The following is a 27,560-nucleotide window of genomic DNA, read 5'->3' as shown; positions in this document are numbered from 1 at the left end:
CTACGACTGCCCCTGAGGTCTTTTCAGGTAGTTCTGATTCTTCGGAGTTTGCTCGTAGAACTGTGACAACCGAATCAATCAAATGGGCTTTGCTGAAAGTTTTGCCCCGTATAAGTCTCCAGGAAAAGATTGAATCATTCATACTTCAAAAAGGATATGAACTTCCACTAGCGTTGTAGTAAATAACTGTAAAATTCATTCCCAAAGGTGGTCGCGTTACCTATGTGGAAGCAAAAGCTTTAGATAAATCAGTATGAACTCCTTCCTTATCAGATCAGTGGACTGTTTAATCGACCACTACATTTGAGATGTCTACTACCACCCTCTTACACAATGTTGTCTATAACATTGAAAAAGTTTTTTTCGCAAAAGCAAACAAGTTTACGAGTTTTTATTTACATTCAAGGTGCCTTGAAACAGTGTCTTTCGAATCCATTTTGAAGGAAGCACAACGTTTTGAAGTACCTTCATATATCACGAACTGGATGCACGCAATGCTTAGCTAAGGAAACCAAAAGTCTATGTTCTCTATGTGGTGGGCTGTCACCACTTTTATGGTTCCTTGTCGCTGATGGCTTGTAAAAACTTAATGAATTTGGGTGTTAGACATATGGTTTCGCCGATGGTAATCATATAATGATCCCCGGTATTTGCATTAAAACATTTTTTTTTTGGAACGGGCATACCGTAGTCGTTAAATCGATTGCCTTGTACGCAGCTCGCCTGGGTTCGATTACCAACCCCGCTGTTCCTCGTAGATTATATTCAAAGTATCCTGGAGAGTGTAACCGTCCGAAACTTATTACTTTGCATTTATTAACATTCACTTCCATTCCGTTAAGGGAACACCTGTCTTAAAGAGTGCCGATGAGTTCTTGTAGTACTGCAGCGTCATGTCCCGAAGATTCTGAGATCATCTGCATGTAACAATTTTCCAGACTTGATACGACTACAGATATCGTTAATAAATAATATAAAAATGGATGGACCAAGATGACTGCCTTGCGGGACGCCGGTGGGCATATTGAATGTACTTGACCGCGTGTTTTTATACGTACGAATGCGAAGTGGCTAGAGAGATAGGACCACAATCAAGTAGTCAGCCAAGTTGGAAAATCCTAAACGTTGTAGTTTCGGGATTGCGATATTATGGGAAACTTTGTTGAAGGCTTTTGAGAAGTCTACATAAATTGCGTCCTGCTCCTGCTGACGCTTCTCTACGGTGGGAAACAACAATTGATGCATAAGCTAAAAGGTTAGAAGTGGTAGATCGTTTCATGACAAACCCTTGTTGATGCTCCGAAATAATGTAGCATACCGCTTTTTACGTAATGTTAAAAACCAGCTTTTCGAGAACTTTAGCTAGACAGTTCAATTGTGAGATCCCTCTGTAGTTTTCGACGTTGTGAATGTTTCCAACTTTATGAATAGGAACGATTGATGCTTCTTTCCAGCACAGAGAATAGATAAATAAGCTAGAACAAACTTTCCGGAAAAACCTGAGTAAAAGTTTAAATGAAAATACGATGAAAATTACTATCGCACACAGGTTCGCATGCGTGAATCACCATTGCATCCAAGTCTGCACACAAGTCCCGTATAGCAATTGCTGGCCGATCGAAGCGCCGGCCAGTGGCAAGTTGCTACTTGCTGTGGTCATTTCAAAGCAACAGTTTTATTTCTTACACAAGTTCAAAACTTTACTTGTATGTCAGTTCTCAGTGTTTCTAGGTTGATGCGAGAGAACGAGTAAAAATTAAGCAAACTGATAGCGATAACGCTTGGGCACAGCTTTTAATCAACTTTGGAGATAAGTGATCCGGACCAGGTCCTTTCGATGGATCAATGCTTAGAACTTCCACGATGTCGTTTTCACTTACAACAAGGTGGAACAAATTTATGCTATATGACGGCAATGTTGCTAAATACACTTCTGATGGAGGAGTGTTATTACTGTTGAACACTTCGTGAAAGAATTCGGCAATCGGATCCACGGCTACAGCTGGGATTGCGCATTATTGTTTCTCAAAAAACGTCAGCGAAGTTCGTGCGTTGCAGTTCTTTGACTCTGAAATCATTGCCGCAAATCAAGTTAAGTACGTTGGGGTAATTGCCTCAAAACTCAATTGATCTGCTCACATCGGTTTCAGAATCAAGACGACAAATTTGGTGGACTCAAACCCAAGTACATTAAGTGGATCTACACAACAACTGCTAGACGAATACTGGCATACGCGTGTCTTGTGCGATATACGTAATGCTCGAATGCGGAGTAGAAGATCCAGGCGTTCGAAAATTGTAGAGCAACCCACTCTGGCAGACAGTAAGTCCGAGACGAGTAGGGCTTGATAACAGTCCCTTCGGATGCCAAGAGTATCGACATGTATTAACTGACAACTGACAATCAAAACGTATGAACCAGCGTTGGACAGCCTCGATTCTGTCAACTACATTCTGTAAGATTTGGTCGAGTATTAATTCGACACAAATCTTCAATTGGGATTACCGCATACTAGGCTCCCATATCGGATAGGACTTGGCATAATAAACTAAGCAAATGAGTTCCTAGCATTCGACTATCAATGAGACTACTACTGACGCACCCGCTGATACGATGAAGATTTGTTAACACTGATGCTTACGCAATGGACCTGGGAAAGATTCTTTTTCGCTCTGTCATGTGAGAGGGAACCGGCTTGGTATGGTTAAAACTGTACACTAGAAAAAGCTGACGCTTGCTGCAGTTTGAGATTTCCAGAAAACTTCGCTAAGCATGTTCCGGTACGAAAATTACCAAATGCCCCGTTAATCGGAGGATTCCAAATGCAAGATATTTCACTTTTGTCTGACTAGTGGAAGAGGCAGGAATTGTCAGTTACTAAAATTCGCGTCGTGGTGTGTTTAAGTAAGAAAAAGTGACATGAAGATTTCTAAACAGTTTGGTAAAACGTTACGTTTCCTTTCCCAAACAGCTAGATAGAACACCATTCAGTGGCAGTCAGTGTAGGCAGTGTCGTATGCGTATTGTGTGGTAATTAAAGGTAAGCCTCGTTTTCTCATCTAATTTTTTTTTTTGTAATTTGCTGTTTACTGGCGATGTTGACTCCGAGAACAACCGGGACAAATCACAATTCTTTTCATTTGGTCAGTCTGTGGTGGGATTTGTAGACTTTGCCAGTGATGAGAAAACCCGAGGCGACGAACATTTTGTTTAGATGTACAGCTATTCTGTCTTTCAGTTTAAGTCTTTAGATCGGACACGTTTTGAGTCAGATAGCTCGCTTCCCTTCCCGTATTAGGGATAAATAGAACCTTCCCTTGAAAGGTCTCAGGCCGGGCAAACCTTCATCTGGTGGGTGGTCTCTCGATTAGAGAGTGGCGCTTAAATCACCCACATAACTGTGGGGAGCGGTTCGGCTGGCCAGTAACAACGTACTAAAGCTGTCCAGTGTGATGTGAAGAAACATGCCATCAGTTGAATCCAGCATCTGCCGAAAAATCTTCACCCCATCGGCGAAGGAAAGGCGGAATCCTTCTAGCTAGTTATTGACGTCGTTAAAAATATTACTGGTCCGAGGTGGCGTCCTTGTGGGATGTAGGGTGTACCGAGAATGGTGCAGGAAGATAGTTCTTAATGCTAATTAAGAGTTTCCTTCCTTCGAGATAGAAACGAAACCAGGCAAAAAGTTGTCCGTGAATACCGAGTTTATCTAGCTCGGCCATTGCGATATGGATATCATGGTTGATGTTGTTGAAGGTTTGCAGTCCGTCGACGACTCGAAAACATACGTCGTAATGTAATGAGCCATTAACCATAGGAGACTGCATCGGTCTGGATCTAGCTGAATTGATAGCAAAAATAATTCAATCTACCAGTCGTCAGGGTATCCCCTCGCTTCTATCCACCACCTGAAGCACGCGCCGTGTTGCTATTAGATTCTAGGGACCAACAGAATCCTAGTTCTCCAAGCTGCAAATCCCTAAGCATAAAAATTTTTGAGTCCACCGCCAAGCCCACGGAGTTTAGAAACCCTACATGCACCAAAAAATGTTGGGCATGAAAGGGTTAAAATGCCCTTTTCACCGAATTAGTCTTAATATTTTTTATACCTTGCGATATTCGTGGCTGTTCAATGCCAGCAGCAATTAGCGCCTATTCTTCATCGGATCAATCACTTACCTTTAAATCGCGATCCAGCACCGTGATGGACGTGTCGATGTTAGATCCACCGATTACCACCTGGAAAAGTCAATATTTCTTAAGTCCTGCAGAGTTGGCGAGTTCAAATAAAAAATTTCGAAAGCCATAGTTTCTTTCAAATTTTATCAACTTGTGGCGTTTCGATCGAGAGGCATTCCAGTAAAGTGATGATTTTTGTTAATGATTAAGGGACAATATATTTACAGAATAATAAAAATCCATAAGGATCAACTAACCGGCACTCGTTCACTGCGGATCTTCGATGCATCCCTTCCCATACTACTACTAGACACGATAATTCCATTATTTTCGATCCGCATCAACTCGACCGCAATTTCCGCAGCAACGCGTGCATTATTTTTTATCAGCGCAATATCTATGGGTAAAAAAACCATTATTCGTTTAAAGAATTGTACAAGGTCAACCAAGCTATAACTCACTCGATTCCAAACTCCGGCCTCTGGTAATCTTGGACACGGCAGTAAGGATAAAAGGTGTCACCTCCTTGCCACGGATATTCAACGATTCAGCCTCCACCAAAGCTTGCTCTATAACATCGCTCATCACCTTCGGATCCATGGAGTAAGCCTCCGGGATGGGCACACCTATCAAAAATCCAGACCGCAGACCGAGTGCGCTATTTACGCTTATCATATTGGCAGCTTCCAAGGCATTGTTTAAATTATAAGCAGCTTTCGAACCGCTGGACCGTGTGTAAAAAGCAGGAAAGTCCAAATCCGGACATTGGAACGATGCAACGCAAACTCCTTGGGTCTCCTATGTGTATATAACGAGAAAAAAATCACACATTCAAACGACGAAAAAAATCAGTAAATACCAACCAAATACTCTAGCGTCCTTGGAATGTCCAGAATTGATTTCACCCCGCTGGAAACGACCGCGACCGGAGTTCGTCCCAGTTCGACCAAATCCGCTGACACATCCATTGTGTTCTGTCCGCCTCGATGCACTCCACCGAGTCCTCCGGTAGCAAACACCCGAATGCCAACCATGTCGGCTACCAGGAGAGTTCCGGCCACCGTTGTTCCACCGTTCAAACCATTGCTCAGCACATACGCTAGATCGCGGCGGGATGTTTTAATTGTGCCAGCATTATCGGCTTTAGCCAGTTTTTCCAACCGGTCGCCGCTGAGGCCGACCTGAATACGACCGCCCACAATACCGATGGTGGCAGGGATGGCTCCCTGGGGATGAGGAAAAAAGCAGTGGTAAGAATGAGGCCAACTAGCAATTGAAATTTGGTTATTCGCCTGAGAAATATTTCGTTTGAATGTAGGGACCAGTGCTTATTTTGCGATAGTTAGGGCAGTAAATTTTCTATTTCGAGTACATTAGAGCGACTGTAATTTTGGGTACATTATACTCGGTCCTAAACTTTAAACGAATAATGGTTACTTAGCGGTGAGCGAACTCTGGGTGTCTTCTTTTCAGCAAATATTTTCTATCAAAGCAATCAAGGTCACATGCAGTTAAAGGCGACCAAGTTGATCTCGAGGTTCAGTTTAAACAACTTTGAACAATTCAAAGTTAGTTACTATCCGATCTAGGACCACCGACAGATACTCATGCTATTTGTTTACTATATTCGATAATAGGTACGCTGATTTGAAACATCAATGATATTTTAAAACCTATACCATGTTATGTTTTATTGTGCGGAATAAATCGCAACAGTCACATAAAAGAGTCACAGATGCGAGCGGAATAGTGCCCATAATCGCAAGTCAGTCCCATGTAAATGGGGAATCCCATAGAAAATGGGACGGACTTGCGATTATGGCCAGGATAGTCCTTGTATACTTTTAGTTTTAATTGAATGTGCGGTTGCTGTAAAACTTCTCTTTTAACAACGCAGCTGATGCAACTGAAATCTGCACAAAATCCTACACACTTACGGCGACAGCCGAAACGGAAACAAAATCTCCATCGTTTCATTTCATTTGGGTTGAATATATTCAAAACATAGCTTCGGGTGGTCGGTCGCTCGTTACTGTTGCAGTGATGTAGAGCAACTTTTCCCTTACCGGCCCGGCCCGGCCCGCTTCACTCCGTTCCGCAGTGGTCCAAAACTTTGCTGAATATTTGAAGCAATTGCCCCCCGGTTGTACCTTCTAAACGGTGCACTGCTGGTCATAATGGAGATCCGGGATGGTACCTGCTCATCGTGCAGCAGTTATTTTTGACTCGACTTTTACTCTTTTGGCTTGTGCTGAAGAATGTCGAATAAAAAGAGATACTCATCAGTCCTCCTTACCTTTTGACGAACAATCTCCTCCACCTCAAGGGCCGTCTCGAGATTGCGGGGATAGGGCATACCGTGGGTGATGATGGTAGACTCGAGTGCAACCACGGACTGCGGTGCCGTCCGGAGAGCCTCGCCGACGTCCGGATTGATGTCGACCAAGGAACTGTCGGGTGTTGAGGTGTGAGATGGAAATGAGATGAAACACAAATTTGTTAGTCGGACGGAATAAGTCTCACGTTGCTGGTATCATGACATGAGTATCCATATCATATGGCTTATTTAGTTTCGCGTAAGCAAACATTGCAGGTAACACGATAATGGTGATGGTGAACTTTCTATGGAATGTAAGAACGTCTTTATTTTGCTATAGAAATCTTGGGAGAAAGTAGTATATTGTGATTCACTTTTATTATCACCCATGAAACTATTGCAACACCAAAATTCTTGTATTTATTGAATGAAAAACCAAATTTTCAGGGAAGCTTTGTAAGTATTAATCAGTCTTGATAAATTAAATTAATTATTGAATTGGAAAATTTTACGAGCTTTACAAAACTAGAGTACATTTAATACTAATCTGAAGGTCTGAAACGGATCAATCGACGTTTAACTAATTCAGAGAGCGCTGATAACCGCGATGTCCACGAATACTATTATTCCTGTTCTAGTGTGTATCAATGATTGTTTTGTTTGAGCATTTAAAATAATTTAAGATTTTAACAGTGTTTCAAATAAACCACACATTTCACACCAAGGAACCTGTTTCCAAAGGAGCGGTGGAAACCAATCATTGTTATGCACATTTCTGGGAGTAAAAAATCAAAGCAATCCAAGTGGGTTTTGACTCTTAGGTTTTCACTCCTGGTTTTGGCTCCTCCTGTCCACTCCGGTTTGTGATTATTGTTCTGTCGTCGCTTATAGACCGAATTTAATTTCAAACTCGCTAATGTCTTGTTGAAAATAGACGTTTTTCAGACCTTTTTTGCATTTGTAGACAAAGTGTCGATGGTCTCTACCTCTTTGAAAAAATAAGGACCGGATGATTGTTTTGGAGAAAAATCCGTCCCAAACAGTTACTTTCTGGTCGTGTAGTGGTGTTTGACGTGTGGGTTCTGTGTCCCCCAAATTCGACAATTTTGTTTGTTTACTCCGCCGGAAAGGCTGAAGTGAGCCTGCCATATTTTTTACGATAAGCACGCACAGTTTTCACTATTGAACGATCGTTTTCCATGTAATGCGCTACGATTTCAGCGCGTTCCTTTGGTGTAAATCGACTTATAGCTAAAATGGCACTAAATGATGTTTAAGAATTGTGTGTATCTGTCAAAATCGGCTGGAAAATGGCGGAGTTGTTCAATGTTGAAATAGGATACATCCAGATGGCGCACCCTGTATATATTGAAGCAAATCATTTGTTTTCAATTCAATTTTCTTTAACAAATATATTATTATAACAATAATCATGAAGTGATGAAATCCGAAAGTTCAAATGCATAGTGGAAGGATGTAAAACAGGTGTACTATTTATTACTGTAATGGCCTAAGCCTAGCCTAGTACGCTAACCATTGAATGCTGACCTTCGAGGTCTAACGAAAAGAAGCTTTCGCCATGGATTGTGCCAAGGATCTGTTTTGCTTTTGTGCCCGATAAAATGAAAATCGAAAATCTAAATTGAGCTCGAGCTTTTAAACTGTATGCTGCAATTATAATCTAGTAACCTGTTTTCACTCCTTGGCGGTTTTCACTCCTCAGGAGCCAAAAAAACCATGAGTGATGAAATCATAGATTTTAATGATTTGTCAAACTATGGTTTCTTCGACGCATGCTGATTGGAGTGATTTTTGAAACACTGGATTTTAATTGTTACAACTAAGTCACGGAAAACAGACATCCAGTTTCGAACAAACCAGTTTAAAATACTCCTTTTGCCATTTGAACAAATATTTGCTAGACCATTACGACCACCATACTGGCATATCCCATAATTATAACGATCATTTGGATATTAATTCAGTAAACGGAATGACGACAGAACCACCATTGATGGTAACATCTCAATTCCGTTTTGATGTGCCTTTTACTCAACTTTTACGCTTGAGATGGAAGTCTGTTCGCTGTGCCGAAATTAATGTTGTTTATCAGTTTTGCACGACTCAGGGGGTGCTTGGACTTAATGCCACTGCTCTGTCATCGATGTTACGTGATATTCGTTATGGAATATTGTTTGTTTGAGGTCCATTCATATCTCGCAGAAAAAGTTTGAAAATTATTATTGGTTTTATTAACTAGTACATCTCAAATTTTTAGCTTTTCTCTCGGTAATTCACGGCTTTTCCTCAACTGTCAATACGCGACATCATTTATGAATGGCCCTTGTTAATATCTTTAGAGCAGACAATCCAATGAGAAAAAGTATTGACAGGATTTTTGTATTTTTTTTTATTTTACCACCTTGTGTGACATCTCTATGCTTGTTATACCTACTAATGTGGTTTTCGTTTGAGGCGAAACTGAGTCAGTTCCTAACCCCAACTGCTGTCAAAATGTATGAACTGACAGCGGTTGGGGTTAGAACCTAACTCAGTTTCAGGTTCAAGCGAAATCGCCATAAGAATACCAAATCATGTGATGGGATGGCTGGAAGATTAGAGAAGCAGTTAGATTCTTGGCTTAGGTGCGATTATAGTGCACAATTATTTCCAGAAACTTTGAAAAGAAGGCAAAAAAATCTGGATGGTCGCTTGTTGTCTATAGATTTATGACAGTGCCCGGACATTTGGCCGAGGAGGTAATTTGGCCTAACGGGCCGATTGGGAAAATACCATTTGACCGAACGGGTCAAGGGACCGAATGTCATTTGGCCGAACGGGTCAACTAGTCGAATGATATTTGGCCGAACTGGTCAATTGACCGAATGTAATTTTGTCGAATGCCGATTTTGTCGAATGCCATTTGGCCGAACACCATTTGTCCGAGTGCCATTTGGTCGAACCCCATTTGACCAAGCACCATTTGGTCGAACGCCATTTGACAGAATGGCAGTTGGCCGAATTCTATTTGGGAGAATGTCATTTGGCCGAACGGGTCAACTAGTCGAATGATATTTGGCCGAACTGGTCAATTGACCGAATGTAATTTTGTCGAATGCCGATTTTGCCGAATGCCATTTGGCCGAGTGCCATTTGGTCGAACCCCATTTGACCAAGCACCATTTGGTCGAACGCCATTTGACAGAATGCCATTTGGCCGAATGCCATTTGGCCGAATGCCATTTGGCCGAATGCCATTTGGCCGAATGCCATTTGGCCGAATGCCATTTGGCCGAATGCCATTTGGCCGAATGCCATTTGGCCGAATGCCATTTGGCCGAATGCCATTTGAGCAAATACAAATATGTAAATAATAACTTGTATTTGATTTGAGTGAGTCTTCTGGTTGAATGCCATTTGATCGAATGCAATTGTACCGAATGCCGTTTATGACGTTTTGCGCATGTTCAGACCAACAATGTTTACCATCTTAAAACTGACAATGGAATACTCTAAATCTACATTAAAAATAATATTTTTTTAAATTGTCCTACTGCAGCTGCAGAATCGGGTTCTCGGAAGGGCTCCTCGTCAGAATTAGAGTCTGGGGTATTATAGAGTTCCGTACAGAGGAATGCGTAACACTGCCCAAAATGATGCCCTCTTCTTTGTTCCTGACACCCACAGTTTTTGCTGTAACTTTGAGTGACTTCAACCGAGTTACATAATAAATTATTATGGAATGAATTGAAAATATTGCTTATAGCACTTTATTCAAAATACTGTTCGATATAATGTTTTACATTTTTTTTTTTGAGAGTTGTCCTACTGGAGCTGTAGAGCTAGGTTCTCATAAGAGCTCCCCGTCAGAATCACATACTCCAATTTGCAGACGAGACAGGCAATGTCGCCCACTAAAACACTGCTTTAGGCCAATTGTAGCGGGCCGTGATTCTGAATGGAATGTGATATTCATTGTACGGTTCATGTATGGGCGGGCGTAGGGACTCGCGATCGCGTGTATCATCGCGAAGGGCTCGAACATTTGTACGTTAACGTGTTCGATCGCGTGTGCATTTGTATGTCCGCGTGTGCTAATGTGTATGTAACTTCGCGTTCATAACCGTGTGCCTTTCGCATATTCGCGAATGTTCTAGAATGATCGCGCGCGGAGCGTGAATCTGATACTTAATTTTTTGTGTACGGTTCAGATTCCAGAAGAAAGTGGGTTCTTCCATATCATTAGAGTTCCCAGTCATGTCGCCGTAGAATGTGTGGTCTAGTGGATGATTGGTCCAACTGAATGTATGGACCTAAATTGCTAAAATGAAGGCTAAAGATTTCCGGACGTGACCGATTCATGATCGAGCGCGTTTGCAGGTTCGCGTTTGAGACCGCGTTTGTAACTTCGTAAGTACTAAAACCGTTCACATAATTACGGGAGTGTTATCAAGTTTGCGCGATCGCGGGTATAGGTGTGCTTAGATGATCGCGAAAGGCTTAAGCGTTCATATGTTGACGTGTTTGTCGCGTGTGCTCGCGTGTATGTGACTTCGCGTGTATAAATTCGATTTTGAAACCCTGCAGCTATTCATATATTCGCGGACCGTCATTCTGATATTTAGTTTTCAGTGTACGAATCACATTCTGACAAGGAGTGAGTTATCCCATATCACTAGAGTTTCCGGTCATGTCGCCATGGAACGTTTTGTCTAGTGGATATGGAAGTTATTTTTTCTTAATTTTTCAGTTTTATTTTATTTATTTTTTATGAGTTAACATGGACCTAGACTGTACCGAGGATAGAGACTTCCGATTCATGATGACGCAAACGCGGGAGTTTGTAGATTGAGGCTTGAGATTGCGTTGGTAAGTTTATGAGTGCTGAGACGTTCACCTTATCACCAGGGTATAATCATGTTTGCGAGTTCGTGGGCGTAGGTTGCTTGGAAAATCGCGAGGGGCTCTAACGTTTATACGCTGACGTGATTTTGTAACATATTTGCGTGTGTACTTGAATGGTCGCGAGAACCGTGAGTCTGATATTAAATTTTCGGTGTGCGATTAGAATTCTGGCAGAGAGTGGGATCCCTTATATCGATAGGGTTCCCGGACATGTCGCCAATCCTAGCGGGCAGTGATTCTGATTGTGATATTACGTGTACGGTTCAAATGTTTGGGTGTAGGGGCTTTACGATCGCGTGGAAATGAGCGTTTATTTGTACACACTTGAGACCGCGTTAATCGGATTACAAGTGGTGGAGCGTTCACTAAATAATTTGTGGTGTTTTTGTGTTTGCGAAATCTTGGGTGTAGTTGTGCGTGGATGATCGCGATTGCATGTTTCTCTTTTTGTATTACCGCGAAGGACTCGGTCGTTTGTAAGTTAATGTGTTCGATCGCGTGCGCGTTTATACGTCGCGTATGCTAGCGTGTATGTAACTTCGCGTGTACAAATTCGATTTTATAACATTCGAATATTTGCGTATGTTCTTGGAAGTTCGTGCGGACTGTGAATCTGATACTTAATTTTCAGTGTACGGTTCAGATGCTAGAAGAGAGTGAGTTCTTCCATATCACTAGAGTTTCCGGCCATGCCGACACGGAACGTGTTGTGTAGAGGATATGAGCGTCATTTATTTTTATTGGCCATCTGAAGGCATGGACCCAGCCAACACTGCCAACTTCGAAGTAGGTCGCTCGTTCACGCCCACAACCGTCCGCACTGTAATCGATTGTATCTGGCCATTCTTGCCAGCATGAGTCTGGATAATCTTTCCAATATGCCAGCAATAGGGATCTTTACGGGTGTATGGGTTAAGGCATATTGATGCAGAATAGTACCGTGAGTTAATATCTCAATCCTTTTTCAATTTTTAGGCTCGAAAGTATTGAAAAAAACATTTTTTAGTTTGTTTCCTTTTAGGGCAATAACACATCCAAACCCATGCGACTTGCACGACTCTATAGGTTGCCTTATCAGATTTACCATAGTTTGCATATGAAACTTGGGATGGCAGGCTGCTAGCGGATTGAAAAAGTGCCGGATCATGCTGTGTGGGGTGCTGTCCCGGTTAACAATGAGGCGAACGAGAATTTGCAGATACGTCATTTAGTAGGACAACTGTCAGTTTGTTGGTTGAATTTAATTTGGTTTTTTTAATATAAAAATCAGAAGAGAATAATTAAGATTTAAGAATGATACGAGTGTACTCGTAAGGACACCCGCTATCAATACATATGAAAAACTGACACATTTTTTCCAAATTAAAGATCCCTATTCTTATTGTAACTTATTGTCAGCGATGTTCTTCCATGTATAGTGGTGCTGTGTAGATTTACTCGCGGTGTCGCTTGAGGCGGCAGTTCGCCGGTAAACGCTGGACAAACTACAGGGACTAATCGCTTCCAGTTAGAGAAATTGACGACGCTTACGTTTGGTGTTGATCCAAGGCGCTGAAATAATTAACGGTGACGAAGCTCGGTCTCGGTAGAGGTAGTTACAATCGTTGAATGTGGCCAATCGTCTTCTGAGCGTGATCAATATGCTCTAGGGACCGCCGAGCAGGCCAAACAGCTTCAAGCGGCCTCCGCCGAGATAGTTGAGCTCCGACAAGTCGTCACCGAGCTTTACAAAACATCCACCCCTGCGAGACCACCAACGAAAACGCTCTAACGGGAACGAAAGCCAAAAAGGGCAAGTTTATCGAACCAACCCTTGTTCAGATGATAAATGAAGAAATCCACTTTCTTGAAGCAGGCCGTAGCATACAGCTCAAAATTTTAATGGTGTTCTTCACGTGGTTTCATTCATCTAACAATCGATCTCGATCTGTTTTTAGCCTAAGCAAATTCAAAGGTATATAGAGAAATTCACTTAGGTATTTAATTTTAATTTTAATTGTGTAATTTAAGAAATTAGAGAAAAGTAAATGTGCGACTACTCTCTACATTTTAATCTTTCGTCTGTCTAGCATCAAACGTCAGTGTCACTTGCAGACGGAACTGGCCCGGTGCTACATCATGTTTCCTTCGTTTCTCGCTTTTCGGCAGGCCTGGAGGCGGGCCCACTGGTGTTGTGTTCATGTGGCGGTGGTAACAATTCCCCCCCTCGTAACTCTGGTCCGGAACTAGCGATCTGATCAGATTTACTTCTTAACTCCATAACCGCAAGCTTGGCGACTGCACGTCGAAACACGCCCTTCGACGTTCTCACCAGTGCTCTTCGTATTCTGCCATCGACACCTGGGATGACCTTCTCTACAACACCACGTATCCAGGTTCTCCGATTATTTCCGTCGACCAAATACACTAGCTCTCCTTCGTGAATCTTTTCTCGTTCCGCGTGCCATTTTGTCCGATGGTTGATGATAGGTACATACTCCTTCAGCCACCTCTGCCATAATATATCCGACAATTGCTGCGACCGCTTATAGTTATCGCGTAACGCTTCGGCTGAACTGGTCGGAACGTTTATCTCCTCACGTTCTTCAGCAGGAAGACCGCGCAAGAAGTGGTTCGGTGTCAGGGCTTCGACTTCAGACGATTCTTGTGGTACATATGTGAGCGGCCGGGAGTTCACCATATCTTCAGCTTCGGCTAGTACAGTGAGCAGGATTTCGTCTGTTAACTTTCCACCATCGTGTAGAGCCTTGAGCGCATCCTTAGCTGATCTTACCAGTCGCTCCCATATACCGACCATATGCGGCGCTGCAGGTGGATTAAAATTCCACCTTGTCCTGGCGTCTGTGAACACGTCGGCACAATCCAGCTCGATGCAACGAACCTTCTGAACCAGCTCCTTGCTTGCCGCTCGAAAGTTCGTACCATTGTCCGAGAAGTACTCCAATGGTGCACCTCTTCTGCAAATAAATCGTCTAATTGCCATGACGCATGATTGGCTACTCATGCTATAGGTGATTTCCATATGGATTGCTCTGGTTACCAGACACGTAAATAGACAAATCCATCTCTTCTCTGAACGTCTTCCGACCGTGACGACGACTGGACCGAAATAATCAACCCCTACAAAACTGAACGGGCGATGCTGAGGAGTGAGACGCTGAATTGGTAGAGGTGCCATCCTTGGGACAGTTGGATGACACTTGTGGATTTTACACCAAGCACAATCCTTCATCACCTTCAAAACTGCAGCCCGAATGTACGGGATAGAGAAGCGTTGCCTCAACTCGTTCACAACGGTCTCGCGGTTTGCGTAGCCAAACTTTTCATGATAGTGAAGAAGGAGTTTGGTAGTGACATCGTGACTCTTCGGAAGTACGATGGGGCACCGCTGCTCAAAGGGGAGAAAATCAGCATGAGCGGATCGCCCCTCCATGCGGATTACTCCCGATTCCTCTAAAAAGGGCGATAATCTGTAGAGTGGACTGCATCGTTCGATGACATGCCACTTAGCTTGCGGAAGTTCACGGTTTTTCAGTAACGTTTTCCTTTCATCCTTCTTGCTGCGCTATTTTCCACAAGTAATCCTCTGCCTGACGATACTCCTCGCACTTGAGAGGAGTTTTGATTGACGGCACCGTAGATTTCAGCAAGTTTCCTAGTATCACTGTAGCTTGAAGCGATTCGATTGGCAGCTTCTTTATCTTCTTGTGGCAATTGGAAATAAACCGGAATACACAGGCAACAGTTCTTATCAGGATCTTCCAACGCGAGAAGCGAGTAGTGTCCACCAAACATTGAGCGAATGATATTTCGTGAAACAAAAGGTACGCCCGCAGCTCTTCTTTCACGTCTGGTGCAGGCAGTTCCTTTTGCCAGCACTCTTCTGGTGATTGGTACAGAATATCCGGGCCTCGCACCCACTCGCCGTCGGTGTTTAAGGGTGGTCCATTTTTACCCCACTTCGTTAACACGTCTGCTATGTTGTTCTTTGATGCAACCCAGCACCATTCGATGGGACTCGTGAGGCTTAAAATTTCTCCTATGCGGTAGGTCACGAACTGTTTGTACTTCCTTTGGTCGGAGCGGATCCAGGAAAGTACCGTTGCAGAGTCGATGTGGATCACGAGCCTTTTTACCTTCACTGAGTGATTGGCTTCACAGCAACAGACAATCTTGCAGCGAGTACTGCAGCTAGTAGTTCCATTCTAGGGATGGACATGTATTGAAGTGGGGCAACCTTGGACTTCGCCGGCACCAGGGCAACTCTTGGGTGTCCATTTACCCATATTCGGAAATATGCTACACTACCATAGGCCTCTTCACTAGCGTCGGCAAAAACGTGCAATTCGAGGTTCTGATGATCTGACGGTTTCAAACCCAGGAAGTAACAACGGGGAATCTCCATGGATTGAACTTTTGGTAGCAGTGCGATTCATTTGATCCATTTTCTTGCTGAGTTTTCGTCCAGTAATTCATCCCACGGGCACCCATTTCTCCAGAGGTCTTGGATGATAATCTTTCCAAAAACAGTGAACAGTGCCCATAAGCCAAGTGGATCAAAAAAGCTCATCACAATGCGTAGGAGAGTTCTTTTAGTCGGCAGCTTTCCCTCCGTCAAAAACGCTTGCAGGTCGTCCCGAAGAACGGTAGCGAAAACGAAAACATCGTCAACTGTGTTCCATGACATGCCCAACACCCTTTCTGTGTTGTTAGATTTATCGCAACCGAAGTGGATTATTCCGCTTTCTGTTTGTCCACCGAAATGCTGCAAAAATTTTGTACTGTTCGACACCCAATGGCGAAGCTTAAATCCCGCCTTGGAGTGAATGAAAGTAACCTCGCTCGCCCGCTTAATGGCCTCACCGACCGTGAACGTTGAATCCAGGTAATCATCAACATAGTGCCTGTGGATGATTGCCTCCACAGCATCAGGAAACTGGTCAGTGAACTCTCGCGCGTTTTGGTTCTTAATATATTGTGCAGAGCATGGCGAGCTGGTTGAGCCGAAGGTGGCAACATCCGTCACATATATCACCGGAGGGCCCGATTGCGTTGGTCGAAACAAGAACCTTTGGGCTGACCTGTCATTCGGACGGATCTGCAGCTGATGGTACATTTCGGCAATATCGCCGCCAAAAGCGATTGGGCGCTCTCGAAATGGACACAGTACCGATGGTAAACTGGAGAGAAGGTCGGGACCCTTTATCAATTCGGAGTTGAGAGACTTGCCTTGAACGGATGCCGCAGCGTCCCATACTAGCCGAACCTTTCCCGGCTTTTTGGGGTTGAGCACAACATTTAGGGGAAGATACCACACCTTACCGGGTTCTGCTGTCATCAATTCCTTTTCAGTAGCAATGTGAGCGTAACCTTTGTTTTGGTAGTCCTTTATTTGACTCTCCACGTTCTGTCGCAGCTCCGGATTCTTTGACAACTTTCGCTCCAGACTCTGCATTCGCTTAACTGCCATCGCGTAATTGTCTGGCAGTTGAGGGTCGTCATTTTTCCATAACAATCCCGTTCCGAAGCGCTCGCCGACACGGGTGGTTGTTTGCTCTAATAACTTTCTGGCTCTGATGTTCTCGGTAGATTCAGGTAACACCGTGACAGCTAGACCAGACTCCTCCACCGTGAAGTATTTTCGAAGAAGCTCCTGCAGTCCCTGGTCCTTTGATTCTCCAACTGTGTGATGACCAGCAAATCCGACCATCGTATCGTCGCTACACTGAGGACCGTATATTGTCCAGCCAAGTTTCGTCCGAACTGCAATTGGCTCACCCGGATTGCCGATGCGTGACTCGAGCGGTGCATACACATGCAGATGTTTAAGCCCGATGAGAATCCTAGGAGGACCGTTCAGGCATTCGGTAATTGGCAGTCCGCTAAGATGCTTGAATCTGGCCGTTATTTCAGCGAATCGCACCTCCTGCTCTGGAAGTTGTAATTGTTGAACCGTATGAACATTTCGTAGCAGAAAATTCTCTTCGGAATCCTTCGCCGAAATCGATACATCAACACACTTTGAGTCCCGTTCCAATCGGTTCATACCTGCCGTCCACTTTACCAGTATCGGCTTCCACACACCGCATAGCTTCATTTGTTCTGCAACACTGCTTTCCATCAGGGAATATGATGACCCTTCGTCCAGAAAGGCGATGACGTCGAGAACATGCCTTCCGTTGTGCAGCTTGATCGGAACCACGCGGAAAATTACAGGATGCTGTTCCGAATTATGAACATTGCAGTTCGTTGACAATAAGAAGGTTGAATTTGGCGGATGAAGGAGAGGATGGTGCCGTTCTTTGCAATCTCCGACGTTGCAGTGACCTTTGAACCGACAACGAATCTGACCGTGCTCGTTGAGACACAGTTTCCATTTGTCCGCAATCTTCATTCTCTCATTCCAGGTTTGCTTTCGAAAATCCTAACAAAGGCGAATACGATGGTCTGTGCGGTTGCACCCACGGCATGGTTTACGACTATCGTACTGATTGGGGTTTTTTTGTTGGCCCACTAGCTGGAGCGACGACTGCTCAACGTGGTGTGTGTTCACAAAACCCTGGTGTTCTCAACCTTTCGGCTTTTTTATCTGCCGTTCCTGGATAGGACGTCGTTCCATTTGAGGCTCAGTGTAGAGTGTGGCTTCGGTTGCTTCTGAAACAATCTCCGAGAGAAAAGCCGAAAGCGTGCTCAAATTGACAACATTTTGTTGGCGCTTGTGCATCACCCAGTCGAGTTTTGTACTAGGGGGTAACTTTTCCACCAATTCCGCTATGAGCATAGGGTTCACAAGATGGTCCACTAGTCCCGAGGCCACTAAATGATCGCACAGTTGTTGCACAACCATGCCATAACTAATGAATGATGTGAAACGTTCAATACGTGGCGGATCAGCCTTCCTCGCCTTTTGTATCAGGGAATGGAGTAGTTGTTCTGGCCTGCCGTAAAGAAGCTGGAGGGTTTCGATCACCTTTGGGACCGATTCTGGCAGCAGAAGTTTGCTCCACACTGCCTCCAATGCTTGCCCTTTGATACTTTCCTGAAGTCTTCCTAGATTTTCAAGATTGGTCCAGTTGCACGCACTGTTTCCGTTGTTGAAGCTGCTGATGAACAGCGGCCACTCTTCCGACTTCCCTGTGAATATCGGCAACTTAGCGAATGGACCCTTCCTCGCGGCAATCTGAGCCCTCGTCAGCTCTGGTTCTTCTTGCAGTATAGTCAGATATTCGTACGGACTCGGAGGACATGACATACCCGGAGTTGGATCTGGAATGGGTTCCGGAATTTGTTCCAGGTCGTTAGGTGGAACTGCTGATTGGGGAATCGGTTGCGGCGGCATAGGTGGCCTATCTACTGTGGCATTTGATCGATTTTTTCTTAGCATTGCTTTTTCCTCCGAAACCTTTTCGAGCAGGGGTCGATTGTAGTTGACGTTTCCCAGGTGCGGTACCTTTTTGGGTGTGGAACATTTTGGAACAGCTCCCCGGATATCGGCAATAGGTTTGTTTTGCTCGATCGGGTAATTGAAGTTGCTCCTCCACATTTCTTCCAAATCTGCATCCGTTTGCATCTGGCCGCCTACGGCACCTTCCTCCGGTTTCTGAGGAGCATTTCTGCATTGAAATTCGTTATATAATTCACCTCGCTTCCTATTCAACTCTGCTTCAACCGCCATCTTCTTTTTCAGCAGTTGTCTTTCCAGGTGAAGCTGCAACATCATTTTTTCCGTTTCCCTCACTGTCGTTCAAAATCCGCTTTCATTTGTTGCAACTCTCGCTTGTGTTGCAATTCGGCATCCTCCTGCACTTTGGCTTGTCCCATATGTTTCATGGCGACTTCCTGACTAACTGGGCTTTGCGGTCTGTTGTCCACCGAATCAGACACATCCACGATGATGTTACCCTGATCAGGTGTTTGCGTTTCGTCAACCGAGTTTTTGGAACCTCGACATTCTTCGCAGGTCCAGGAGATGTTCCTAACTTCCTCGGTCACGTTCACGCACTTAAAGTGGAACCACTTGTGACATTTTTCACAATAAATCATGTGGCTGTCCGCATGGTTTGGCTCCTCGCAGAGCGCACAGTCATACCCTGTGATTTCGGGGTTATGTTCGCCTGCATTATCGGACGCCATCGCATTAAAATTTTGAGAAATTGTTCAGATGATAAATGAAGAAATCCACTTTCTTGAAGCAGGCCGTAGCATACAGCTCAAAATTTTAATGGTGTTCTTCACGTGGTTTCATTCATCTAACAATCGATCTCGATCTGTTTTTAGCCTAAGCAAATTCAAAGGTATATGGAGGAATTCACTTAGGTATTTAATTTTAATTTTAATTGTGTAATTTAAGAAATTAGATAAAAGTAAATGTGCGACTACTCTCTACACTTTAATCTTTCGTCTGTCTAGCATCAAACGTCAGTGTCATTTGCAGACGGAACTGGCCCGGTGTCACATCATGACGTTTCCTTCGTTTCTCGCTTTTCGGCAGGCCTGGAGGCGGGCCCACTGGTGTTGTGTCCATGTGGCGGTGGTAAGAACCCTCGTCGCCGGAACTTCTGTCGGCTCATTCAGCCTGCCAGAGCTTAGAAAATCCAATCGATGGTTGCCAACACGGGGAACCCGGGGCGTCCTCGGGTAAGACCGGACCCATCACAATCTTCTTCACAACAGGGTACAATACAATATCAGTCGCAGCAACGCCGAACTTCGGCATCATCAAAGAAAGCAGCAAACCTCAATCCGCCTACAACAAAACCTGCTCACCGTGCATCAAAAACGCCCACTTCCCCGCGCCACCCCCGACTCGAAAAGTGCCGGACATCCTATGAGTCCCCAACAAATCCCTCTTTCCTGAAAACGAAGAGGACCATAGAAGCCACCCCTACATTATTCACGCCTGATGCGAGCCAGAATTACAACAAACCTTTCTCCGGTGTGGAACTCGTTACTGCGCGAAGTACAGCACAGGGAAATTCTGGCGGATTCGACAACGTCGACTAACCACTGCTAAGGCGCTACTAGACGGATTTAATAGGATCTGGGGAGGCTAGCCTCTACCAGACAACTGCGAACCGCACTCATGAAATCCCGAAGAAATGCAAGGGAACCAGAAGCCCGAATGACTTTCGACCCATCAGTCTCCTCCCGTGCATTGGGAAAACGATGGAAAGATATCGCCAAATCCTACGATAAGGTATGGTGCAAGGGAGTGCTCCGTCAGCTGCACCAATGGGGTATCTGCGGAAAACTTGTCTGCTTCAGTGCCTCAGTGACCGAAGTTTCAGAGTAGATATCGGAGGAAACCAATCAGTCCTATTTTGGAAGGCAAGCGGGGTCCCTCAAGGCTCGGCACTGGCAGGCACATTATTCCACGCCACGCTCCCGAAGACATATTCGTAAATTAGTTATGGAATTTGCGTTTCGACTTCGTCTCATCCAGAATCCAACACTAACTTAATGACAGGGCTAAGCTAGCGCCGGATTGACACTAGCTCCAAAAAACGGAGACACAATTTGTGTTCCCTGTGAGACGAAGTCGAAACGCAAATTCCACAGCTAATTTAGTTATAGGTTTTGTGCTTGTCCACTAAGGAGAAATATAATATACGGCATATTCGTTCTTTTTCACACCGATGACGTAATTCTTGAAACGACTTGAAATGCCGTTGGGCCGACTCGGCCAGTTTCAGCATCTCAGCCCAAAAATGCGCCTCTTCCCGGTTCTCAACTGAATATTATCTTCGCCTGTCGTTCTTCCGGCATTCGTGCCACATGACCAGCCCGCCGCAGCCTGCCATTTTGTATTAGCTTGACAATATCCACTCCTTTATATACTTGGTATAACTCGTGATTCATGCGACGCCGCCAGATGCCATTTTCTTCCTTACCGCAGAGTATTGTTCGCAGCACCTTACGTCGGAGACACCGAACACTACGATCAACTTCCTTTAACGTCCACGTTTCATGGCCGTACAAGGCAACCGGAACTATCAATGTCTTGTACAACGCGAATTTTGTCTTCGTCTGCAAACTACGGGACTTCAGCTGGCTACGAAGTCCGTAAAAAGCCCTGTTTGCAGCTGCAAGACGCATTTCCACTTCGCGGGTAACATCATTATCGCACGTCACTAGTGTTCCAAGGTACACAAATTCTTGCACTACTTCAAATTTATCACCATCTTATACCACTTCACCACCAGCATCACTATTGGACCCACGTATTCTTCCAGCTATCATGTACTTCGTCTTGCTGGTGTTAATTGTGAGACCAATTATTGCTGTCTCCCTTTTAAAAGGCACGAATGCCTCTTCCACGGCTCGGCGGTCGATTCCAATGATATCAATATCGTCCGCAAATGCTAGGAGCATATGCGACCGAGTGACGATAGTACCGTTCCTTTACACGTCTGCTCTCCTGATGGCACCTTCAAGAGCAATGTTGAACATCAAGTTTGACAGCGCATCATCCTGCTTCAATTCGTCTAAGGGTGCTTACAGAGTGGCCGCGAGAAGCTGAGCAGGGGCTGGCACTGACATTAAAATGCGAGATGCGAGAAACCTGCTTGCAGCATATCAAATGGAACCTGTCAGAGTAAAAGCAGGCAGTCGGCGCCGATCCGCTCAGCTTTCACTCTGACATCATCCCTTTGGTTTGCAGCAAGCAGGTTTCTCGCATCTCGCATTCTAATGTCAGCATCAGCGCCAGCTCAGCTTCTCGCCGCCACTCTGTAAGCACCCCAAGGTTACAAAGGACGTCGAAATCTCATCCGCAACCCGAACACTTGATTTCAGTCCATCCCGCGTTGTACGAATCAGCCTAATCAGTTTCGTCGGAAAACCATGTCCCATCATTATCTGCCATAGCTCGTTTTTTCACTGAATCGTACGCCGCTTTGAAATCAATAAACAGGATCTGTCGCAGGGTAAACATTTGATCCGTTGTTGATCGGCCTTCACGAAAACCACCTTGGTATTCGCCGACGAAAGACTCCTCCTACGGCCTCAATCTATTGAACAGAATACGTGACATAATTTTGTACGCCGAATTGAGGAGCGATATTCCTCGGTAATTGGCGCACTCCAGTCTGTGTCCCGTTTTTGTATAAGGGAAAAATGAGGCCCTCTAACCAGTCAGCAGGTAGTTCTTCTTCTTCCCATACCTTCAAAAGAGTACGGTGAAGTATTTCGTGCAGCTGCTCACTACCGTGTTTGAAAAATTCGGCCGGGAGCTCGTCCTTTCCAGCAGCCTTACAGTTTTTCAGCTCTTTGATTGCCTTTTTCACCTCTTCTAGCGTTGGAGGCTCCACAGCTTGTCCATCGTCACTTATCCTTATTCTGTTCATTGACGCGCTAACATTCTTTCCATTCAACAATGTCTCGAAGTGCTCTCTCCACCTGGCTGCTATCAAACTCACTGGAACAATAATACCACTCCGGAAGGAGCCAAAAATCTTTGGCGTGACTGTCGACCGGAAGATGACTTTCCTTCCGCACTTTCGAAGGGTGGAAAAGAACTGCGAAAGCAAAAAACGACTTGTCCGCACCATCAGCTCGCGACACCGTTCTAAGACGAGCAGCTGGGTTCCTAGAAAAAAATCTGGTGATGAATACCATCAGCTATAGTCAGCCACTAACATACATACCACGCTTGCCGATGACCTCCTTTTTAGTCGCACAGCTACATCGGGTCGACAACTTAGACATCAGTCTGGCTGTATCCACCAGAGAAGGCGATCCTCCCCGTGCTGTTAGACCCAAGTTTCTCCAGATGGCCGAACACAAATACTCAAATCATCTGCACATCTACACCGACGGCTCGAAACTCGGCGAGTGCGTGGGCGCGTGTGTGAGGGTCGCCTACCCTTCGTATGCTCAGTGTTCTTCGCAGAAACCGCCAGCGCCACTGCAGTTACCAACAAACCTGAAGACACCCCAACACTGATTTTCTCCGATTCCCTCTCGGTCAACAAGGCGCTGGAATCAGAGTAGTCCAAGCACCCCTACGTCCAAGCCATAAGGCAACCATATTCTGGGTTTCCGGGCACTGTGGATTCCGCGGCAACAAGGATGCTGACCGCTTGGCCGCGCTCGTGCGCCACTCTCGCGCCCTATTTTCTAATGAGGTTCCGTCATCCTACATCTTTAGGCAATTCAAGGCGAAGACCTTTGAGCACTTCATCACTCACTGGAGGAAGTTTCGAAGTTAACCTCAGAAAGTAAAGGGAGACCTCGATAAGTGGACAGACCACGAAAACCGAATAGAACAAGGAGGATGCAGTGAGCAGGATGACTCATGCTCACCATCACTCGCGTCAACCCTCCAGTATGCAGGACTTCCAACGCAAGACTCACAGTGGAGCACTTACTCAAAAACGGCCGGGAATTCGAAAATCTACGACGACACCACAAATTGCCCTCCTCGATTCAAGAAACACTAGCAAACGAGGCACTACACCACTTGCTGGGGAGGTACTCCAGCGGCCCTTCGACCATCAAAACCTTCCAGCCCATCAACAATGATCGCTCATCGGGCTGTCCGCCACATACGAAACGGGTGCTGAGGAAGTTCTTGAGTGGCCCCTCTACAAACCGCAAATTGCTATGTCACCCACCACCATCGATGCATCGTTCAGTGGGCCCACAAACACACCCAGACTTGATGCTGGGTAGACTCTCCCACGGCCCTGGCTAGGCGCTTTCATCCCGGAGCTCAACACCTCAACGACGAACCTAAGAACCAACTAACGCTGCGGTTCAAGCCCAACAAGATCTACCGAAACAAGATCTGTAGTATTATTAATACAAATATTAAATATATAACTCCAGTTAATATGCTCATGGTTGCTATGTTATGTTTAATTCACATTATTTGCACAAGTTCTATAAGCCTACATTGAAAATTTAATTATTAATCAAATAAACTGAATTTAGTAATTTGGTTAGTATTTCGAAAAGGTTAAACGGATTCCATACTTTACTTACAAAACTATGTTCAATGAACTGTCAAAAGTAGTTTAAAAGTAAAGCCTGGCCAAAGAAATCGACCCTTACTATTATAAAATGCGTTGAACAAATTCTTAACAAACCGAAGAATTTCCAAAACAGTGACCTTAAATATAAAGAATATCGAAACATTTATGCTTACCTTAGTTTGGAGATGTCAGTCAATCTCCGCTTCACAAAGGAACAAGCATAACCGTTGCACAATATTGCTTTATTCGGAACACGGAACATGTTTTGCTGAAAAAAATTAAAAAAATTAGTGAATTTATTTGAATAATAAATATTTTAAAAGTATGCTTCAGTTCCATGAATACACAATTAAAGAAGTTGATACAAAACCGAAAATAACAAGAATTTCAGAATAGTGCAAGATTAAAAATATATTAATCGATGGGCGAGTAAGATATTTGCCTTATCAACAAGCGCAACAAATACATAATTACATTATCATTACTTTACCGTATGCTGTGGTAGCTATGGCATCAACACACACTTCCAACATTGGGCGTCCGGACGCCCGGCTACCAGCTCCTAACACTTTCCCTAGCAACGTGATACTGCTGCAGTTTGTTTATTTTTCAGCAAAACCATTAATAATCATTATTCCGATTTTCCCAAAAAAAAATACCCGTAACTTTCCAAAAAAAATCCACCACAATGGAAGGGCTTCCCAAGCTTCCGGGTTTAGATTTCGCCAACCGATTACGCCAAAAACATCACGTGCCACAGTGCTTCAAGTATCGTAACGGCTATCCAATTCCGGAGAAACCGATTTGCGGTCTCGGAGGAGAACAACTAAATGAAGACTCCATCTACTACTGCACCGACGAGAATGACACCGTCCTATACGATCCGATCCTAACGTACGGTCGGGTGCAGAAACCCCCTGCGAAGCCATACCGACCGCACTTTGTGCTGTACGATCGAAAAACGCTACGGTTTAACGCATTCTTCCGACAAGCTGTACCCGAATCAGCGAAGGAAACGTTCCGCGTTCGGCACGTAAACATTCTGTACTTCCTGGAGGACGACACAATGACAGTGCTGGAACCGGTTATCGAAAACTGTGGCTTTTCCCAGGGCCGTCTGGTTCGACGCGGAAAGATAGAGAAGAATTGTCTTGGGGATACGTACAGCTGGAAAGATTTGAACATCGGAATCGATTTGGAAATTCATGGGTACGTGTTCCACACAACGGACTGCGATCCGTTCACGAAGGAGTTTCTACTCAGCAATGGCATTGAACTGAACGAGATGGAGTTTCCCCCACCGGACCCGGCAATGAACGAGCGATCGGTCAGTGTCCGGCAGAATTTCAGACATCACAAGATGTACGTGGCGGCGGAGGATAAACTGCGAAAGTACCTCGAGCATCAGGGAAAAGTGCTGCAGTAAGTGACTCTAGTACAGTGTGAGATACCAGAAAGTAATTCTATTTCATTTTTCAGCTTTGATTGTCTTCTGGACGAATCAGATCGACCTGGTGGCGAAAGAATGACCTACAAACTGTTCTACTACCTGGAAGATGATACTGTGTCCATTAAGGAGTTGAAGGAGAATCAGGTGGGACGAGACTACTTTCCGATGCTGCTTCGGAAGCAGAAACTACCGAAAAATTGGAAGGAGAAGCCTGGTAAGTTGTGAGCAATATTATTTTTGAACTAACGAACAGAGTTAGGTTTATAAAAATCAATTCAATGCGTTTATTCAAATTTACCACCTAGATTCAATTTGTTCCGATATGCTTAGTTGCACCGACGACAATAAAAAAAATGTCAGATCATCAACTTTCAGCATAAACCACCAATTTATTTAAATTCATTCAGCTCTTTATTATATTGTAAACAAATTCAAACAAACAAAACCGAACACCATGCATCGCTGCGACATTAATCTATTCTCATCACTCCTTTTTTCAGTAACGTACCCCGCTATCTGTCTAGAGCTCTCGGACGCGGAGGTGTCCCAGTACTACTCCCCAAAAGATTTCCTCGTCGGTGAAACCATTTTCGTGTACGGTCGCAAATTTCTCCTCCTGGACTGCGATCTATTCACACGCAATTATTACGAGCAAATTTTGAAAATCGTTCAACCTGATAAGGTTTGCCTGGACAGACCACACACGCACACACCAAGGGTCGAACTTCCTACCTATCTGGGACTGGGAACTCCGGAGGATTCCCTTGCCTCCTACCATAGTCTGATACCCAAAAGTCCACGGAAGGACGTGATTACCTACTTGATCAATATGAACAAGTATCTTCGCTATGGTTGCGTGCTGGATACCGCCCACCCGGAGGATAAGATCCGTCAATTTGTTCTCAGCCTTTCGCTAGCAGACGGAACAATTTCAATTATGGAATCCAAAATTCGCAACTCTGGAATTCAAGGGGGACGCTTTCTTGCAGCTACCAAAGTGTGGAAACCAGATTGTGATCCGAATGAACCGGAATACTACACGGCCAAAGATTTCTTTATCGGAACAACCATCATCGTTCATGCTCACCGTTTCAAGATTGTAAGCGCAGATTTGTACGTGCATCGGTACATGCAAGCCCACCCAGAAATGTTTTTCGCTGAAGCCATCGCGACGGTCCAAAGCTACCTGTTGGAGACAGGCCATTTGAAGGACGATCTCCGAAAAGCGACCGAAGAAGACTGTAAGCGATATGCTTCAACAGATAAATCTGATACTAGGGAGGATGACAAACGATTGCAGGGATTCAGTTTCGAGGATGATGCTGAACGAATGGAACCCTCTGCTCTGGTTTGTTCCGATAGCCATGACTGTCCGTCGCCGATCATCCCGGATGAGGAAATTAAAAAGATGTACCACTCAAACGAGGAGCTTAATCTGGAACATCAAGGGCAAATTGAGGGAGAAGACTTGATCAAAGTGGGCAAATCGGTGCGATTTGATGATAGCTGCTAACGATCTATAGAATCACTCACCAGGTTTTTACTTGCTTCAAGACAGTCCGGACGAGAAACACTTTAGCACAGGTCTTCGTTTATGCACAAACTAAACAAAAATCAGAAGTGATGATCACACAAAAAAACTATTCTAAACACTTTTCACTATACAGACATATATTTTTATAAACCGTCGACATTACGCGCACGAACGATACTCCGACCGGCGAAATAAAGATT

General features: G+C 44.5%; 2 protein-coding genes across 2 annotated transcripts; one reads left to right on the top strand and one right to left on the bottom strand.

Annotated features, from left to right (window-relative positions):
* Window positions 1–27,560, bottom strand: LOC131680826 (pseudouridine-5'-phosphate glycosidase). The gene is made up of 8 exons (XM_058961537.1): window positions 27,360–27,560; window positions 24,550–24,644; window positions 6,477–6,630; window positions 5,044–5,406; window positions 4,642–4,978; window positions 4,438–4,577; window positions 4,181–4,240; window positions 1–60 (listed from the first exon to the last, which is right to left on the bottom strand). The coding sequence occupies exons 2-8, from the start codon at window positions 24,636–24,638 to the stop codon at window positions 1–3; spliced, it is 1,203 nt and encodes a 400-aa protein (XP_058817520.1). The 5' UTR covers window positions 24,639–24,644; window positions 27,360–27,560.
* LOC131684848 (EF-hand domain-containing protein 1-like) lies at window positions 24,901–27,374 on the top strand. The gene is made up of 3 exons (XM_058968061.1): window positions 24,901–25,798; window positions 25,856–26,040; window positions 26,327–27,374. The coding sequence occupies exons 1-3, from the start codon at window positions 25,065–25,067 to the stop codon at window positions 27,337–27,339; spliced, it is 1,932 nt and encodes a 643-aa protein (XP_058824044.1). The 5' UTR covers window positions 24,901–25,064; the 3' UTR covers window positions 27,340–27,374.

Source organism: Topomyia yanbarensis, chromosome 2 (genome assembly GCF_030247195.1).
Source record: "Topomyia yanbarensis strain Yona2022 chromosome 2, ASM3024719v1, whole genome shotgun sequence".
Classification (NCBI taxonomy): Eukaryota; Metazoa; Arthropoda; class Insecta; order Diptera; family Culicidae; genus Topomyia; species Topomyia yanbarensis.
This window is presented reverse-complemented; position numbering and strand designations above follow the sequence as displayed.